A 19,024-nucleotide genomic window follows, 5' to 3' on the forward strand; every position below is an offset into this window, starting at 1 on the left:
GTTTTATAGTATACAGGTGTGTTTATAAATAAAAGGTTCTCAAATCATGACAGAATGTCAGAACTAGAGATAAGAACTCTGACCTTTATCTATACTGGTACAATATGGTGGACTGTTCCTACACAGTAACAACGTTTGGTAAATCTTTTCGTCTTTATCTGACCTTTTCTTTCCGTTTATCATTTAAATTATTTCTATTCTAAGGTTATTAATTCCTGTCCGCGAAAACATTTTTTTGGTTTACTTGCAGATCAATACAGCATGTATTGTTTTGTTTTGGATATGAAAAATATGTTATTTTCAATGTGAAATAATTTGGTCACATGGCATTTGCATCAAGATCACATGGTTTGTCCCAGTTTATCGGCATTGATAGTAAAACATTCTCAATAACATACCTTTTCATCTTTCAACTTTTTTTCAAACAACATTTTGAAGGACAATAAGTCTGCGAAGAGATTAATTGCAATAGATCTCTTATTTTGTGTCAGTCTGTATTCAACTGACATGACGGTATCAGTACATTATCAGTACAATTGTAGTTTAGTACATTTGTCATTATTTATTATATGACCATTATTTCAGGTTGTTTAGTACTAGCCAGTATCCTAGGTCAACAGTATGTAAGAGCAGGTAAGCAAATTATAGACCAACACGAGAATGTAGACAATTTTAAGTACTATGGTATGTTAAAAAAAGAGCGAACAAAAAGCAGAAAAATATTTAGGGTCTATTTGCTTGTCTTCTGAGATGAGCCATCGAAAATTTGGCGGGAATAAATTTCCCTAGAATTTTTATACACTTAACGTTTGCTTCTTTTTTCCTTAAAACTTCAAGGATGAAAAATAACAAAGATTCTAATAACACGAAATTCAGTGTTATATTCCGCTGATCTACGATTTCTCCATAAAAGAGGGACGAAAGATACCAAAGGGACAGTCCAACTCATACCTCGAAAACTAACTGACATCGCTATGGCTAAATATGAAAAAGACAAACAGACAAACAATAGTACACATGAAACAACATAGAAAACTAAAGAATAAACAACACGAACCCAACCAGAAACTAGGGGTGATCTCGGGTGTTCCGGAAGGGTAAGCAGATCCTGATCCACATGTGGCACCCATCGTGTTGCTTGTGTGATAATAAATCCGGTAAATATTCTAATTCGGTAGGTCACATTCATGAAAGGGAAGGGGATAACCTAGCAAGTATGAGAGATCGATAAGAGGGAGGCACTGAACTCGGGTTAGGATTTTATAATATTTCAAAAGGCATTTCATGGATAATCTGGAGGATTACGAATATCTGGCAAAACTTCAAAAACAAGAGGAGAAAACATCAGTTTAATCTTCTGTTATATCACTGATTGAGAACAAAGTTTGAATATCAACAAAATTATTTATCGGCGCCATGGTGAAATCCCCAAAAACCAAGTATTGCTGTTCCGCCAATATTTCAGCTATAGTTTTGAAACTTTAATTGAAAAAATATATGTATTAAATATTCCTACTAGATTCAGAATCTGTAATTCCAATAGCTTGAGTAAACGACTTCGTAGCATTTGAACAGCAATATACAATGTACGGTGTAAATGAAAATGTATATAATTAAAAAAAAAATGAAAATATTTGTTTTTGCTCTTCACAGACGGTGATGTAGTAAAAAATAATTCTATGCGATGTTGAGTGATTCAATATAAAATGTTATGACTGCTTGATATGAAATTATCCGGAGAAGTGTTACAGTATTTCATGTTCCTTGGAATTGTTTATGTAATCCGCAAATTATTTTTAATTACCACAAGGAGTGAACCATGAGGGCTACGACTCCACAGCTATGTGATTCACTGAAGTGACAAAGAAACGACGTACTATTTTATTTCGTCAGACACAAACGTGAACAAGAGGTCAATACTCTGGATTATAACCGAATTATATCATATATGAGGGGTAAAGACCTTTAACGGGACGTCGGGATCGGGTGTTTTTCAGCTCGGGATTTCGGGATTTCTTTTTTTCGAATTTCGGGACCTCGGGATTTCGTGTTTTTAAGCCCAGTATTTCGGGATTTCGGGATCAGCACCCCTCCTATTCCCCCTCATATATCACATGAGAGATATTCCTTACGCGACTACAACCATCTTTCACTGTAGAAGTCAACCAACAACAGTTAATTTTAAATGAACCATCTTTTTGTGCACTGTACAGAGACTAAATACATTTATATATACATTATATTTAATTTGTGATTTATGTCACAGGTATACTATGCTATCAATGTGATTTATGTCACAGGTATATTATGCTATCAATGTGATTTATGTCGCAGGTATATTATGCTATCAATGTGATTTATGTCGCAGGTATATTATGCTATCAATGTGATTTACTGCCACATCAAAGAGATTGCGATAGAATTGTGGAATGTGGATCTAACGAGGTAAGTCGTCAATACACACAATAATTTAGATCTTGTTACCCGTATTTAACGCCACTTTCAGAACTAGTGGCCATAACAACAGCCAGTTTTCATTTGTGGGGGAAGTCAGAGAAAACCGTTTTAATTATCTACCATTTCTTTATATTGACTCAAGTATTAGACATATGGACTATAATTGATCAGACACATGATTATTAAAAAGAAACCCGGATGTTTTTTGGCAGCAAACGCTGGAAAACATCAGAAAAATACAGTATGTTAAGAAAATAAAATCAACGATATCAGGCTATAAAATCGAATCTAGACGCGCTTCTCTTCTACAAAATGACGTTTCATCAGCGACGATCGTATAAAATGGCAAAATGTCTAATTATGTACAAAGATGAAGAGTATTGCGATTAATTTATTTAAAATATTGTGAACGGACTGATCTAACATTCAATTTAAAGTATCGCCATAATGTATTTGAACTCCTCAAAATTGCTCACAATATAAAGCCCGGACAAAGCCAAACAGTCAATGAAAGAGAACAGTCTATACACATGTATGCAAGACATAACAAACGAGTATACACAATAAAAGATAACAGTCTATACACATGTATGCAAGACATAACAATCGAGTATACACAATAAAAGAGAACAGTCTATACACATGTATGCAAGACATAACAAACGAGTATACACAATAAAAGAGAACAGTCTATACACATGTATGCAAGACATAACAAACCGTTTGTGAACCATATTACCAGATCCCTGTTCTTATCTTCATATCTTCAATATTCCCAATAACTGCCTACATTAGCAATCATAAAGTCTTCAAAGATCCTAGACTAGTCCTTGAAGGACTTGGACATATATGTATAGCTAGTTTGATAAACATCAAAGACCCCTTGCTATTATAAAAAATAAGGCTGATTTTTATCACGCGAAAAAGTGACTAAAGCCCTCAAAATCCTAGCTGAAACCCTGTCAAACGAGTATACAAAATAAAAGAGAACAGTCAGTACACATGTATGCAAGACATAACAAACGAGTATACACCATGAAAATACACCTGTCTTGATTTCAGTCTCTTTTGATAGCTTTTTAAAATTTAAAGTAATTTTTTTTTTTTCTTTCTTTTTCTTTTTACGAATAGGAATGCTATGGATCAAGGTTAATATCAGATGATGGTTTAACTAAATATAGATCAGGCTGCAGAGATAAATCAGTAGGTATTTTATAGTGTCCTAGTTTGTCTTTTCTCCACGATTCGTATTTGCGATTGAAATAAATGTTTAATTGCGAAAGTCGCGTAGATAAATTGCTCGCGGGAATTAGTTGGTTTACAAAATTGTACAAACGAGCATGATTACTAAAGATCGTTTGCTATTGGCTTTGATAAAGCTACAAATGTATCATTACACAAGTTTCTACCTTACACAATACCAGTATGAAATTATTGTTCGTCTAGGAGGTATATGCAATATTTATCACTTGACATCAAGCTAACGAGCACATTCGTGAAGTTTCCGAATGTAACGATCTTCAGTGTTCCTGATGAATATAAATAAAGAAACCCGATTCGAACGAATGAAATTCATAGCGTGTTGCTTCCATTTTTGTCTAGTACTGAGTCGTCACCGCTGTTGGTGGATTAGTAGTCCCCGAGGATATCGTCAGTTTTTAGTCACTGACATGATTTATCAAAAAAAACATTCTAAAACTGCCCGTTTATAACTTTTGAAAATGTAAAGAAATTAAGGTTTCAACTCCCTCTGGGAATATTGGACCCATGAAATTTTATGCGTTATTTTATTTCTTTTTTTAATCAAAGTAACATGTTGTATAGTATTAAAGTATTGAATGATTCTTTTTGTAAATTTATTTCGGTGTAAAAGAGTTGTACATTCAATACTTATACTTAAATTTTATGCTAGGAAACACGATTTCGATTAAGTTTTTCTGTATTCACCTTTAATTTGGAAGCTCGTAAGTGTCATCGATCATGAATGTAACATTTCATTTTGAAATGAAGGTTAATTTTACAATGACGTGATATTGCTGGAGGCCAATCAAATTAAAGTATTAGAATGAAACATGCATGCATTTTTTTATTTTCTTAATTGTTGTAGGTATGTACTGTAAGAGCTCCGATTTTAGGTAAACGAGCTGAATTAATTCCTTGTTCTCAGTGCTGCAATACTTCGTACTGTAATCTTGAAACCTGTGATAATCATATAACTAGTAAGTATTATCAGATTATTACATGGCATTTTTCATATCAGATTTATTATTAGCCAAAGATTCAATATCAGCCCAAGGTTCAATATTAGCCCAAAAGCCGAAGGCTAATAGTTTATGGACGTCGGACGTAAAATGTTGTACATCCGATGTGAAATTTTTCGATATCGGGGACTGCCAGTTTTCTTCTGAATTATCTGCCCTGCTGCTGTACTAACACTAACTGTTGGATAGAAGAGTATACTAGGGATTTAAAGTATACATACACTTTTTCAAGAACAAGTTTATCGTTATTTCAGGCAACAGCAAGAGATGTTTATCCTGCAAGTATGCGCTTACTCCCGAAGACTGTAACCTGTCTATACAGTGTAATACTGACGAGGTAAGAACCAGCATTTAAAACCAAAACGAGGCTCTCATCAATGAGAATATTGCGACTTGATCAGTATCGCAAAAAAAAAAAATTGCATTATGATATGTGATATATATACTTTTCAATGCAGCTTTTCCTAAAATCGCAATGGATCAATCTGGAATTTTGGTAATCACAGAATCTCTAAAATTGTTCTCTTTATAAAATATGTTTCCTTAAAGATGTTCGCTTCGATTGATTTCATTTTTTGCCAGATATTCGGAATCTTTTGGTTTTATCCATGTAGTACCCTAACACATTGTGCGGACTAAAGCTTACTATTTTTTCTTAATTGATAATCTTGTTTTTATTTATATCTTTTAGAAGAAAAAGGTACTTATGTTAAATGTATTGAAAATCGAAAGATACTCATTTCCCGCCAAATTTCCGTTAGCTAATACCTCGAAAACAAGCACACAGGCCCTACATTTGTTTTGCTTTTAGCTCTTTTAACTATATTCTATTAATTGATTTGAGTGTTTTGAAAACTTGTTATTTGAAACATTGCAGCAAACATCCTTAATGTTAATCTGCTGCTTTGTATGTAAAACAAATCTGCAAATAAACTCATCATAGATACCAGGACCAAAATTTTATAATTACGCCAGACGCGCGTTTCGTCTACAAAAGACTCACCAGTGACGCTGGAATAAAAAACTGTAAAGTTTGATTTCTTACAGGCACAATAACTCTGTCAAGGTATGATAATCAGTATTTCTTTATCAAGGTCTGTTACACACAAGCTATAATCCACTTTTTTCTTTATCAAGGTCTGTTACACACAAGCTATAATCCACTTTTTTCTTTATCAAGGTCTGTTACACACAAGCTATAATCCACTTTTTTCTTTATCAAGGTCTGTTACACACAAGCTATAATCCACTTTTTTCTTTGTCAAGGTCTGTTACACACAAGCTATAATCCACTTTTTTCTTTGTCAAGGTCTGTTACACAGAAGCTATAATCCACTTTTTTCTTTGTCAAGGTCTGTTACACACAAGCTATAATCCACTTTTTTCTTTGTCAAGGTCTGTTACACACAAGCTATAATCCACTTTTTTCTTTGTCAAGGTCTGTTACACGCAAGCTATAATCCACTTTCTTATTTGTCAAGGTCTGTTACACACAAGCTATAATCCACTTTCTTATTTGTCAAGGTCTGTTACACACAAGCTATAATCCACTTTCTTATTTGTCAAAATCTGGTACACAGAAGCTATAATCAACGTTTTTCTTTGTCAAGGTCTGTTACACACAAGCTATAATCCACTTTCTTATTTGTCAAAATCTGGTACACAGAAGCTATAATCAACGTTTTTCTTTGTCAAGGTCTGTTACACGCAAGCTATAATCCATAATCAAGAAAAAAGATACAGACTTGGATGCGCTCATAAAAATGTAAGTATAAAGAACACTAGAGAGAAATAACTCTGTAAAATTACTTCTTTCGGAAATATTTAGAAGCTACATATCAACGAGCCAAATTTATAATACCCCGGTAGTCAAGGTGTTTGGAACCACATGCAGCTTTCTATTTCATGCGCTCATGTTTGTTTTTTGCCTGACATTCTGTTGTATGAAATTCTGTTATACTTGTATTGCATAGCGATACATATGTGACGTGGTAAATTCACTACTCTGCTTTTTGTGGATGAACTCAGTTTGTTACGATTGGTAATGTCCATCTGCCCGTTTGGTCTTTAAATTTTTCTCTACTAAGAGTGCAAAATTCGTGCTTGAAGCTTTTATGACCGCAAGGAAACTTCAGTACACCAAAATCTAACATTTTGATTGATTGATTTTGTAGTCCGAGTACGGTGATCGTATTAAAAATTTGAATGATTGGAAGCCCAGAATCCAGCAACATTTTGTTGACCTTCAATAAATGGCGTCTAGGTTAAACAAGTTTGTATAAACTTGTGTAATGGCACCTCATGGTCAATGTGGACGTCAGAAAAAGCACATACTGATCTGTGAGGAATGATACTTTACTTTGAATGCTATTTTAAAACGCACTGCATTTTTTTAGCAATGCGGCGCTAGATTTGACCCTGTGTCAAGTGGTATTGGGCGGAGGGCAGCAAGTGATTACTGTGGACAGTGTTGTGATGGTAGTAACTGTAATAGGGAGCTGTGTACCGGGAAAAGTAGGTATATATATAGTAAAATATTAAAATACAATTGAAAGTTTATTATCTCACTAAAAGTAATACGATTTAAAAGCCACTCATTTATAGAATCAAATTACTGTACTAGCATGCGCGATCTACATGTACATGGATATTTACAGTAACACATTTGTCACTTGCAAATTACCTATATAATATTATATTCTAGAAGTATTGCTAATTGATTTTTTTTTGTGGGTACTAAAGTCATGTGGCAAAATTTTCATGCATTTTCAGGATAATAACAAATTAACAATTAATATGATAGAGGGGGTCATTTAAAAAGGCCTTCGTGGATGTAGGATGTGTAAACATTGACTGCTATCGGGAAATGACGATATTTTGGAAAATTTGTCTTGCAACATGTCGCCTCTTGACCCTCAAATAGTGTTCGTAACGGGCAGCGAATGCGGCACTTTCTCTACACGCGGGGTCGGATTTAACGATCCCACTTTGAGCGAACGTTGATGCGTACTTGTATATCCCGTACAGCTAAACATAGACCTTTCTTTAGCACGGCAAGAGTGTTTCTGCCGGTGGGAAGAAGACAAAGAGTGACCATATATATATATATTCCCCTGTCGCAATTAAGCATGTATTTTTTAAATCAAATAGTTCAGTAGGTCGTCTATTTTTCCATAAGACAAAATAAATAAAAATTGCTTTATTGCTGCTTCACAATTTATGTATTCAGGAATCTGATGTTTAGTGGTTGTCGTCTATTTATGTGGTTCATAATAAACTCATCATATATACCAGGACTAAAATTTAGATTTACGCCAGACGCGCATTTTGTCTACAAAAGACTCATCAGTGACGCACGAATCTAAAAATAAAATTGTTAAAAAGGCCAAATTAAGTGCGAAATTTGAAGTTTCTTGTTTTTTATATAGATTAAACCATTGGATTTCCCGTTTGAATGGTTTTACACTAGAAAATTTTGGGGCCCTTTATAGCTTGCTGTTCGATGTGAGCTAAGGCTCCGTCCGTACGTTGACCTATAATGGTTTACTTTTATAGATTGTGACTTGGATGGAGAGTTATCTCATTGGCACTCATACAACATCTTCTTATATCTAAATATGTGTTTCTTTCAACAGTTTAGTTTTAAACTGCGAAAAAAAGTTTGTGGGTATTACGTGAATTAGCGTTATGCTTCCTCGCATGCAATATATTTTGTAAATGTGAAATTGCAGAAGTATGCAAATACTTTTAATTGTTATCTTTCTATTCAAGTAACGGAAAGTATCAATTTTGTTTTACAGCTATACCACATTCGAAACTAACAATGCCACCACCTTTATCATTCTGTCGTGATAATTCATCTTCCGCATGCGCAGCACACGTGAATGAATGTTCACAAGACTACTATAAATATTACCAATGCCCATACACTTGTAAAACATGTAAGTATTTTATAAATGTTGAGTTATTTGGTTTAGGGAGCTACCATTTGATTTTGAAGGGGGGGACAAGGATGAACAAATTAAGGTAGTTTAATAAAAACTTGATAAAAATCGGGTTTTCATGTTCCTAGCTAAAAAATGTAATTATAAGTATTGAATGCTTCTTTTTGTGACTTCATCGGGTTGTAAAAGCGTTGACATTTTTAGAATGAAGCGCGGAACTTCGATCATCGCTTTCACAGTCGGAAAGCTGACCCCGGTTTGACCCCATTTCTTAAAGCAACAATGGACGTCATGTGATTACCATATATGGGCATTTTTTTCCCAAAAAAAGTGAAGCCCGTTTTTTTGAATTTGTATCTGTTACAATGAATTAAAACTAATTTGCTTTGAGGTGAACATTCTTGAGTATATAAAGAATATTTTCATTAACTCAATTATGGATTTAACTCATTTTTTTCTTTCAAAATATGTCTTCAAAGTGTAGGTGTTGACCAAAAAATTTGGTCAAAAGAAATTTAAATCGTAATTTTCTTTCTTAACTTCTCGGGAAGCTATGCTGAATTTAAATTATGTTATGTAACATAACTTTGACTATGATATGTCAAATTTGTGCCAGTTGATATGCACAGATACGCAAATGTGCCAGTTAGATGTGTCGATATTTCTGCCGACGAAGCGGGGCCGACGGTAATTCACGAGTTACGTCCCTTTGTTTGACACTATCATGAACAAACTTTTGTTACATCAAACACCATATGCTGTTATTAACAAGTGGATATTATTAAAATTAATCTCTTAAATACATTTTGATACTGTAAACATGTGCCAAAAAAATAGAAAAACACATTTTATCACTTCTCAGAACTCAGTCCCAGTGAAATAGGCCCTAGATGTGTCCCTATGTGCCATATTAGGGTTAATAATTCAATATTAATCTAAAATTCCAAGAGTTAATTTAATATTCATGTTTTGGAAGGTATTTTTACTGCTGCGACCAAATTATTTTAACACAGAAATAAATGTCTACTCAATTTATACAAGGGGTAGTCTAAATATTCATGAGTAATGGATCAAGACAGTATCAAAATGATAAAAAAAAACAGGAGTTCCTTTTCATTACTGACACTTGCAAGTAGGTCCTACCTTTTTCATTTATACTTAAAAGAGATCATAATGAAAGCATTCTTAATGTAAAATCTTCATTGTTTTAAATAAAAGGAAAATTAGTTTACAATCCTTGTATGAACAAACTAAATATAACAATAAATGTTGTCTCATTGATATCATGCAAGATCATGCAAGTTATAGTTCTAATGAATGGACTCAAATTATAAAAATAACACACTAAACCAATAAATAAATGGTGCTAATCATGAACTTGAAAATAAATAAGATTGAAATAGACTCAGTAATATTTTTCTTTTTCTATTTGAAAAAATAATAAAAACATTAAAAAAAACTATGCATTTTTATATTTATATGAAAGTATTTCAGAGCAATTTCTGGGGGCTAAGTCAACAATTATGTTTTAGATCACTAGTCAAAATTAAGTCACACTTCATGTCAGTATGATAATGCTTTGAATAAGATTGATTTAAATGATACTCTGAAAGAGATTGTTTGGGCAGCAACCATTTGTTTTCAGGGAGGGGAGGGGGGGGACTATGGATTTTTTCCCTGGCAAGTTGAAAACAATTCTTCTCTTTTCAATTTTAGCATTTCATTAAATGGCAGCTGAGGGTAAAACAAACATTTTTTTTTCACAGGGTCAAAAACAAATTATTTTTTATCCAACAATTGGTAACAAACTTTTTTTCTTCAAAACAATCAATACTCAATAGCCACCACCCCCTACCCCCACCAGAAAATGAAATGGTTGTTGGCTGCCTAAGTTCAAATTTAGGACAGTCAATACTTTTTCATTTACTTTTGCTGGATTCCTTATTAATATCACAAAATGAGTTTTATGTCAGTCATCTAAAGCAGTTAGTTAGTGTTGTGCAAAGACAGTTTAAGATTTCCTTACCTTGTTTTAGTAAAGTCATACATTTCACTGACTTAAAGAGAATAGTTAATCCAGTCAAATATTCACAGCTGATCTCGCCATTACTTTTTCAAACAAACCTACTAAATATGTGTACATTGACTGTGTTAGATGCAAGGTGACATCAATGTGTAAGACCGAAAAACTACAATGTCAAAAAATGTCTTTATTTTGGAATTTAGTTCAAACGGGGTTTCCCAAGGGGTGATAGAACGTTATACTTGATGGTTTTTTTTATTTTGAAATACGTATAATTTATTGTTTGTATAGTACATAAAGTCTTTGATATAAAATATATGAAAAAAAAAGAAGAAAATAATTTTAAACGACGACCAACGACATTACGGGATCGTTTAAAGACGGCCAATTTGACATGTTTGAGAATTTTTTTCCCTTTGGATAATAAAATCCATGCTTAACAAATCGAAATAAATCTATTTCAGATCCTAATGGAAAGTAAGAAACTGAAAAAAGGATAAACTTCCAAATTGGCGCCAAAAAAAAATCCGCGAAATTAACGCAATTTCAGAATGGCGGGTTTTAATATCAGTTCCATTGTTGTCTTAAGAAAGTAACAACAACGGTCGTTTCTAAGGGCTTGCTTTCCGACTGTCACACCCAAATGAAGTTACAAAAGGAAGCTTTCGATTCTTAAATAAATGCTGTTATTGTATTATATCGACAATGATGCAAAACATAGATTTGTACGAGAGTAAACAAGACCTGCATGTTTCAGATGAATGCTAACATTTGTTGGCGGCTGATTATTTTATTTATCTCGAAGACACTTCCAACATTATATAAATAACACATAGCTGAGAGGGTGATAGAGCAGATTGTTACCCCGAGAAAACATTGTCAACTGAGGCGAAGCCAAGATTGACAATGCCTCTTCGATGGGTAACAATCTGATCTATCACCCTCTTAGATATGTGTTATTTAATTTATTATACTGAATGTTCTATTATTATTGTCGATTAAATTTCAAATTCAATGTAATAAACTATGACGTCGGTCTTGTACATAACAACCATCCGTATTTAAGGGCATACGATACAGTTACAGGGGAGGTAATGACGTTGCTAACGTAAAATGTTATTTTCGCGACGTCAAACTGTAACATATCGGGAAAAGATGCATTTTTCGACTGATTTTTGTCATTCAAACTGATTTAATTTGAAAACGAGTTCATGGACCCCTATTTTTCAAAACAGCAATTTGTTTCATTTTGCAGGGAGATTATGTGACCCAAATTTTATAAAACTGTAAATAGAGGATTTTTTTTTAATTTTGATAAACATGCAGTAAAAAATGACGTTTGTTCCTCAGTTCATGAACATTTGATAAATATGAGTTATTTCTGAATAAAAAATTGCATACTTTTTATGATACTTATAAAATAAAGAAATTACCGATTATTTAACAAAAAACAATTTGTGTCTATCTTTTATAACAAAAAAGTTATGTCTTTCTTTCGAAAAATGAATTACGCCCACAAATCTGAATTTTGAGCAAATATACAAAATTTCGACCTCATTTTACTCAAAAAGTAGCACATGGAGGTATATTTTTTATTACATATTTGATTTAATCAGGTAAAAAATAGCCTACATGCAAATTTTCACGAACTTGTAAATACAGGATCAAAACTGTATCGTATGCCCTTAATAAAGTGCACACTTGATCAAGCGTATCCGTGAAGGGTAATAGAGTATTTACCATAGGATAGAGTCGTATTTAATAAAGCGCACACTTGATCAAGCGTCTCCGTGAAGGGTTATATAGTATTTGCCGTAGGATTGAGTCGTATTTAATAAAGCGCACATTTGATCAAGCGTCTCCGTGAAGGGTAATAGAGTATTTGCCATAGGATAGAATCGTATTTAATAAAGCGCAAACTTGATCAAGCGTCTCCGTGAAGGGTTATTTTACAATGCGTATATTCTTTCACATTTGGATTACTGTTGTTCAGTATGGGGAAACTGTAACAAGTTTTTAGTTGACAGTTTACTAAAATTGCAAAAAAGGGCAGCTAGAATTATTTTAAACGAACACGATATTCGTAAACCATCCATTGAACTATTTAAGAAATCTGGAATTATTCCTGTTACTAAGAGAATATCTTACCACAAATCATTATTAATGTATAAATCAAAACACCAACTGACACCAAAATATTTATCAAATCTTATTGTGCCTACAAGTAGTAAACAATTGTATACTCGACTTTCATCATCGGATAATTTTATTGTCCCTAAATCAAATACAGAATTATACAAATCAAGTTTTTCTTTTAGTGGTCCTAAAGTGTGGAATTCATTTTCCAGTGAAATTAAAAAATCAAAGAGTATATCTGCATTTAAAAACTCTTACAAGTCATTTTATTTTGAAAAGTGTTAAATTTATAAGTTAAGCCACAATGTATACCATAGGTGTTGTTGTTGTTGATGTTATATTACTGTGTATTCGTCTATTCTTTACATGTGTGTAATAGTAGATTAATTATGTTTTATTCATATTGTTAACATTGTATGTATATATCTACATCTACATCTACATAATACTTCTTAACTTCAATATGTTGAAGATTACAAGAAGGCACATGCTAGGGAAACAAATTAAAACTAAACATATTTACAATAATTGCAAGAAAAAACATTTTTCATTTTTTTTTATTTTTGTATATAGTTAAAAACATGGTTTGATTTAGCAATACATATGTGGTTTTGCACCAGACTTAAAAGCTTCTAAGTCTGGGCTACAGGCTACTTGGTATGGTAGGGTATTCCACAACCTTATTGTTCTAGGAAAAAATGAATACAAATGATAGTTTGTGGGAGAGAATGGCTGTATAAATTTATGTTCTTTGGATGGTATTAGGTATGTATTCACTGGGATGGAGACTAATTGGTGTTGAATTTTGTATAGCATGGTGACGGATGCAAGATTTCTTCTTTGTTGTAATGTTGGCCATCTTAGATGTTCAAGCATGGCTGTTACACTGCTTTGATAGCTGTATTGGTTGAGTGTATACCTGGCAGCTCTTCTCTGTACCATTTCAATTTTATGTGTTTGTTGTTTTTTGCCAGGGGTCCCAGACGACACTGCAATATTCAATTTTTGGTCTTACATATGTTTTGTAAGCCAGTTCTTTTGTTTTTATACTGTTAGTTTTGACGTTTCTTTTATAAATCTCAGTGATGCATTTGCTTTGTTCGTGATGTCATTTATATGAGAATTCCATGTCAGATCGTTTGTGATGGAAACGCCAAGATATTTTGCTTTGTTTGTTGATTTTAAAATATGATTATGTAATGTGTATTTATAGATGATTGGTGTATGTTTTCTTGTTATGTGGATGATTTCACATTTGTCTGGGTTAAAGGACATAAGCCATTATATATTATTTAATTCTCAATATATAGAGAGCCTTATTGAAAATTGGTTTAATCCAAATAAGTTACTCTCTTTAAATAAAGCTATTATTATTATTATTATTATTATTATTATTATTATTATTATTATTATAGTATTTGCCATAGGATTAAGTCGTATTTAATAAAGCGCACACTTGATCAAGCGTCTCCGTGAAGGGTAATAGAGTATTTACCATAGGATAGAGTCGTATTTATTAAAGCGCACACTTGATCAAGCGTCTCCGTGAAGGGTTATATAGTATTTGCCATAGAATTGAGTCGTATTTAATAAAGCGCACACTTGATCAAGCGTCTCCGTGAAGGGTAATAGAGTATTTGCCATAGGATAGAATCGTATTTAATAAAGCGCACACTTGATCAAGCGTCTCCGCGAAGGGTTATATAGTATTTGCCATAGGATTGAGTCGTATTTAATAAAGCGCACACTTGATCAAGCGTCTCTGTGAAGGGTAATAGAGTATTTGTCATAGGATAGAGTCGTATTTAATAAAGCGCACACTTGATCAAGCTACTCCATGAAGGGTAATAGAGTAAATTAACACCCTCGTATTAGCCAATCGAAATCTGGCACTTTGTCATGAAGTATAATAAAATATTTTAATTCTCAATAAAATGCATCATGTATGACTGCACGTGTTTCCTATGACAACGTCATAACACTGCATGTGCATAATGTTAATGAAGTTAAATTTCATTACTCCTATGATCTCCTATCCTAAGTAATCGCGCTTCTCGTTTAACGCTTTTACGCCCAAATAAAGATAATAAAACAACAAGCATTTAATTCTAAAAGCAACTATACAGCTTTTAAAAGCAATCATTGAAGTTCTAAAGTAGAAATAACATTGCATACTTGTATGAAGTAGAAAAAAATATATATTTACTTTGCAATTTCAGGTGGAGCGGGGCCGATTAGTAAGTAATCTGATTTCATCAATTAGTTTTGGACACGCAGCCAAATATAATATCAAATTTGTTATACATTACAAAGCTACTGTGATTCGTTTGATATATCGTAAACTACTAATGTCTTTTCTGATAAAAGATTAATCACAAATTAAGGGTAGCCACAAATTAAACGTAGTACACATTTTTATATGATTGTATTCCGCCTTTAGAAAAACCTTTTAATAAAATATCAATATAAATGCAAGTGTTCCTCATTCCAGGAATATAAATGGAACCATAGATCTATGAAGTAAGAATATACCTCAGAAGGGAAATCACAACGGTTGCGCAATATCGGCAATATTTTATGTTACACGTGTTAATACTGCTCTTTCGATTTTATCATCCAATAATCGAAAGAAATATTGAAAAGAATTTCAATGCAAGTTGGGTTAGATGTAAATGATGAAATGAAAAATGACATATACTGGAAAGGCTTAATGCATTTATTAGTATTTTTCTGAAGTAAAACACATGTTATCTTAACACACATAATCCCGTTTACCTTTCTCGTGTAGAATACATAATTCTATACGTAAATGCTATTTTACATAATTTGGAAGTCGAGAAAGCTTTTTTCGATGATTTTTGTGCTCAACAAATGCATAAAAAATTAAAACATTATTTTATTCGCGCTTTGTTTATCGAAGTTCGTCTGACATATCAACATTCATTGCTTTTTCTTTCTTTTGTCGTCTTCTCTATGAGATAATATATATATATATATATATTAAACAACACGTTTAATGGTTAATCATATATGTGAAATTTTCTTGTCTGTAGTATGAATAGATGGTAATTGTTGAAAAAATATACCAGACATGAAGAATAAATAACAAAACTACCGATTTCCAAGGAAAATTCTAAACGGAAAGTTCCTATAGATTAAATGGCACAAGCTCAAACACATCAAAAGAATGGAAAACAACTGTCACATTCTTGACCTGACTTTTTTTACAGGCATTTTTTTAATGTCGAAAATGATTGATTGAACCTTGTTTTAAAGCTAGTTAAACCTGCCATTTGTAGATACAACGATGTGTGAACAAAACAGACATAATAGGGAAAAATGTAAATTATTTGAGTACGGAAATCAATATTGAAAATATATTTGCCAGATTCCTACAGCTAAATAAAAAGCTATTCCAAGATACCAAGCTTATGGTTTTGTACGTGCGACATGCGTTTATCCTTCTATCAATGACGCTCGAATAAAAAAAAATAGCTTGTAAATTGGTACAGACTGGTCTATATACAAAACTACTGTTTTATTTTTATGCCCCACCTACGATGGTAGAAGGGCATTATGTTTTCTGGTCTGTGGGTTCGTTCGTTCGTTCGTCCGTCCGTTCGTCCCGCTTCAGGTTAAAGTTTTTGGTCAAGGTAGTTTTTGATGAAGCTGAAGTCCAATCAATTTGAAACTTAGTACACTTGTTGCTTATGATATTATCTTTCTAATTTTAAAGCAAAATTAGACTTTTGACCCCAATTTCTCGGTCCACTGAACAATGAAAATGAATATGGGAGTTTCAGGTTAAAGTTTTTGGTCAAGGTAGTTTTTGATGAAGATGAAGTCTAATCAACTTGAAACTTAGTACACATGTCCCCTATGGTATGATCTTTTTAATTTTAATGCCAAATTAGATTTTTTACCAAATTTCACGGTCCATTGAACATGCAAAATGTTAGTGCGAGTGGGGCAACCGTGTACTTTGGACACATTCTTGTTAAAGATTTATATATATTAACGGTGGACATTTTATTTATAAGTTTTGCTCATTTTGGAAGGCCTTACAGAGACTTATACTTATACCTCACTATTTGGTTTCTGGTGGCGAGTTGACTTATTAGAAATTATAAAACATCTTGTTATATATATATTTTACATATATTTGATATCGGAAACACTTGATGTATGTTGTTTGTTTATCTATTTGCAGTCACAAATGCCCCTGTAACAACAATGACTACTAGTAAGTTATACAATTATTTTTGTCTAAACTAGTACAGTAAGTTTGACCAGACTGAGCGGGAATTTACTGATTTATATATGACATACATGTATCTACAGGAAAGTTGTAAGCTAATATTATCGTGTTTGTCATACTATTTTCTAATACGTTAATATTCTACAAATGTATTTGTCAATTCCATAATTGGCCCTGTAATTACACATCCACCCTTGAATTAGACCATTTACCGGGTTTGTAATAACATGAACAACCAGTCCAGTTAAGTATTTATACAGGCGTATATATAATATGTCGTTAATTTGTTTGTAATTTTGGTTGGAAATAAGCATCATTTCGGAAATTTAGGACTTATCATCGTTACTTTATATATACAGCTACATTTTTGTTAAATAATAATTATTATCAATAATTTTTATCTTTTTAGCAACAACAGTTGGTCCTAGTAGTAAGTATTTAGAAAAAGTTAGCGTTTACACTGCTTATTGTGGATTCCTTATTATTTGTTGGATACCAATTTTCCTAGATTTCGTGAGTACAGGTAACGAATGACAAATTTTCTAGAGGCTTGTATGTAGACCTCGGCAAAACCACGAAATTAAATACCCACGAACATACGAGTTTTCGTTTATTCACGAAAATTGGTTATTACGAAAATAAAAGAATCCACAGTAATATACATTTTCCAGTAATAATTATTTTGACCAAAAAATTAAACAAGAGACAGTTGCCTATCTGAATTGTTGACCATTTTCACATTTTGAAATCAGGCTTTTAAGAGAGGAAAATGGATTGGGTGGAGTGGGAATTCTAGTCTTTACTCCGTATTCCTTTTTTTAGTCCGTTTTTATCTATCCTTAAAGGGGAATTAGCTGTCAAAATTATGTTCACCGATTTGACTCAAATCCTCATATTTGATTTATAACATACTAAAAAAGATAGCCATACATATATTACAGTAAGTCTGAAATAAGTAGTTAACAATGTACATACTAGTAAAAATTTGCATCCAAATTTCGTCTGTAAATTAGTCAAGACGACATTTAATTAACTATCAAGATGACGTCCGGAACTTCCGACGTTCATGATATAAACATAAAATAAATAGATAGCGACCGCGTGCATTTTGGATTATTTCTATGTCTGTTTGATTTTATGTTATATGATTAAACAAGTATTTTTTTTTAATTTTACCTGGTAAGAATGTTTATTTTTATTGATCGAATCACCTCATCAAATGATTTACCTTCGCTTCACTTTCAATTCTTTTCTATTATTTAACGAAAAACCCATAAATCATCTGTTAAACTGAAATGCATATGAATATTTTAACATTGATGTTTCTTGGCGAATTTTGACAAAATTTAACCATATATTTCTCGTAGCTAGTGTCCTTTTAATCTGTGTGGTCATTTAACTTTTTTCTTTTCTTTTTTATGTTAACTACGAATCATTCTCAATTCTTTTTATTGGAACTTCCTGATTATTCTTATTATTTTATTTTTTTATATAATTATGATCAATTCTACCTTATTTTTAACCATGTCGTCTATTTTTTAACCTTTATTCACTATTTTGTTAACTCCGTGTACACCCTTAATGATGGGATAAATTTGCAGAATCTGTCTATTAAAGATGTCATATATAATATTGGACCGAAAACTACCTTCATTGATTGATAGAAGTGATCGTATAGATATAAATGAATAACTTTACTTAACATCTACTAGTATTCTTTTATATTTTGAAGCACCGACTATTGATCCGAGTGAGTATAAATTTTAAAAGATAAGTTGACTCCAAGATCCGCCCCCGTTATGTAGGCATTCGTGTTGCTTAGTCGTCAGGTTTCAGGTTTCTATGCGGTGTTCTGTGGACTGTTCGTTTTCTTTCTTTATTTCGTCTTGTTTTCCATGGTCAAAAATTATTTCGTTGACATTTTGGTTTTTATTTTCCAAACTGC

The 19,024-nt window shown here is 32.5% G+C and overlaps 1 protein-coding gene across 2 annotated transcripts in view; it reads left to right on the forward strand.

Moving 5' to 3' along the window:
• LOC134718875 (uncharacterized protein DDB_G0274171-like) overlaps positions 1-19,024 on the forward strand; it is a 29,552-nt gene continuing 10,528 nt past the window's right edge. Inside the window, exons 1-13 of one of the 2 annotated variants that reach the window (XM_063581703.1) lie at positions 1-138; positions 586-633; positions 2,369-2,445; positions 3,589-3,660; positions 4,565-4,676; positions 4,973-5,055; positions 6,415-6,483; positions 7,115-7,232; positions 8,519-8,659; positions 15,041-15,058; positions 17,032-17,064; positions 17,489-17,509; positions 18,812-18,829. In XM_063581703.1, the coding sequence (XP_063437773.1) occupies positions 105-138; positions 586-633; positions 2,369-2,445; positions 3,589-3,660; positions 4,565-4,676; positions 4,973-5,055; positions 6,415-6,483; positions 7,115-7,232; positions 8,519-8,659; positions 15,041-15,058; positions 17,032-17,064; positions 17,489-17,509; positions 18,812-18,829 (844 nt within the window). In that variant the 5' untranslated portion in view covers positions 1-104. The remainder of the gene's footprint in view (positions 139-585; positions 634-2,368; positions 2,446-3,588; positions 3,661-4,564; positions 4,677-4,972; positions 5,056-6,414; positions 6,484-7,114; positions 7,233-8,518; positions 8,660-15,040; positions 15,059-17,031; positions 17,065-17,488; positions 17,510-18,811; positions 18,830-19,024) is intronic. The other variant, XM_063581705.1, reaches the window with a different exon arrangement.

This window comes from Mytilus trossulus, chromosome 5 (genome assembly GCF_036588685.1).
Source record: "Mytilus trossulus isolate FHL-02 chromosome 5, PNRI_Mtr1.1.1.hap1, whole genome shotgun sequence".
Classification (NCBI taxonomy): domain Eukaryota; kingdom Metazoa; phylum Mollusca; class Bivalvia; order Mytilida; family Mytilidae; genus Mytilus; species Mytilus trossulus.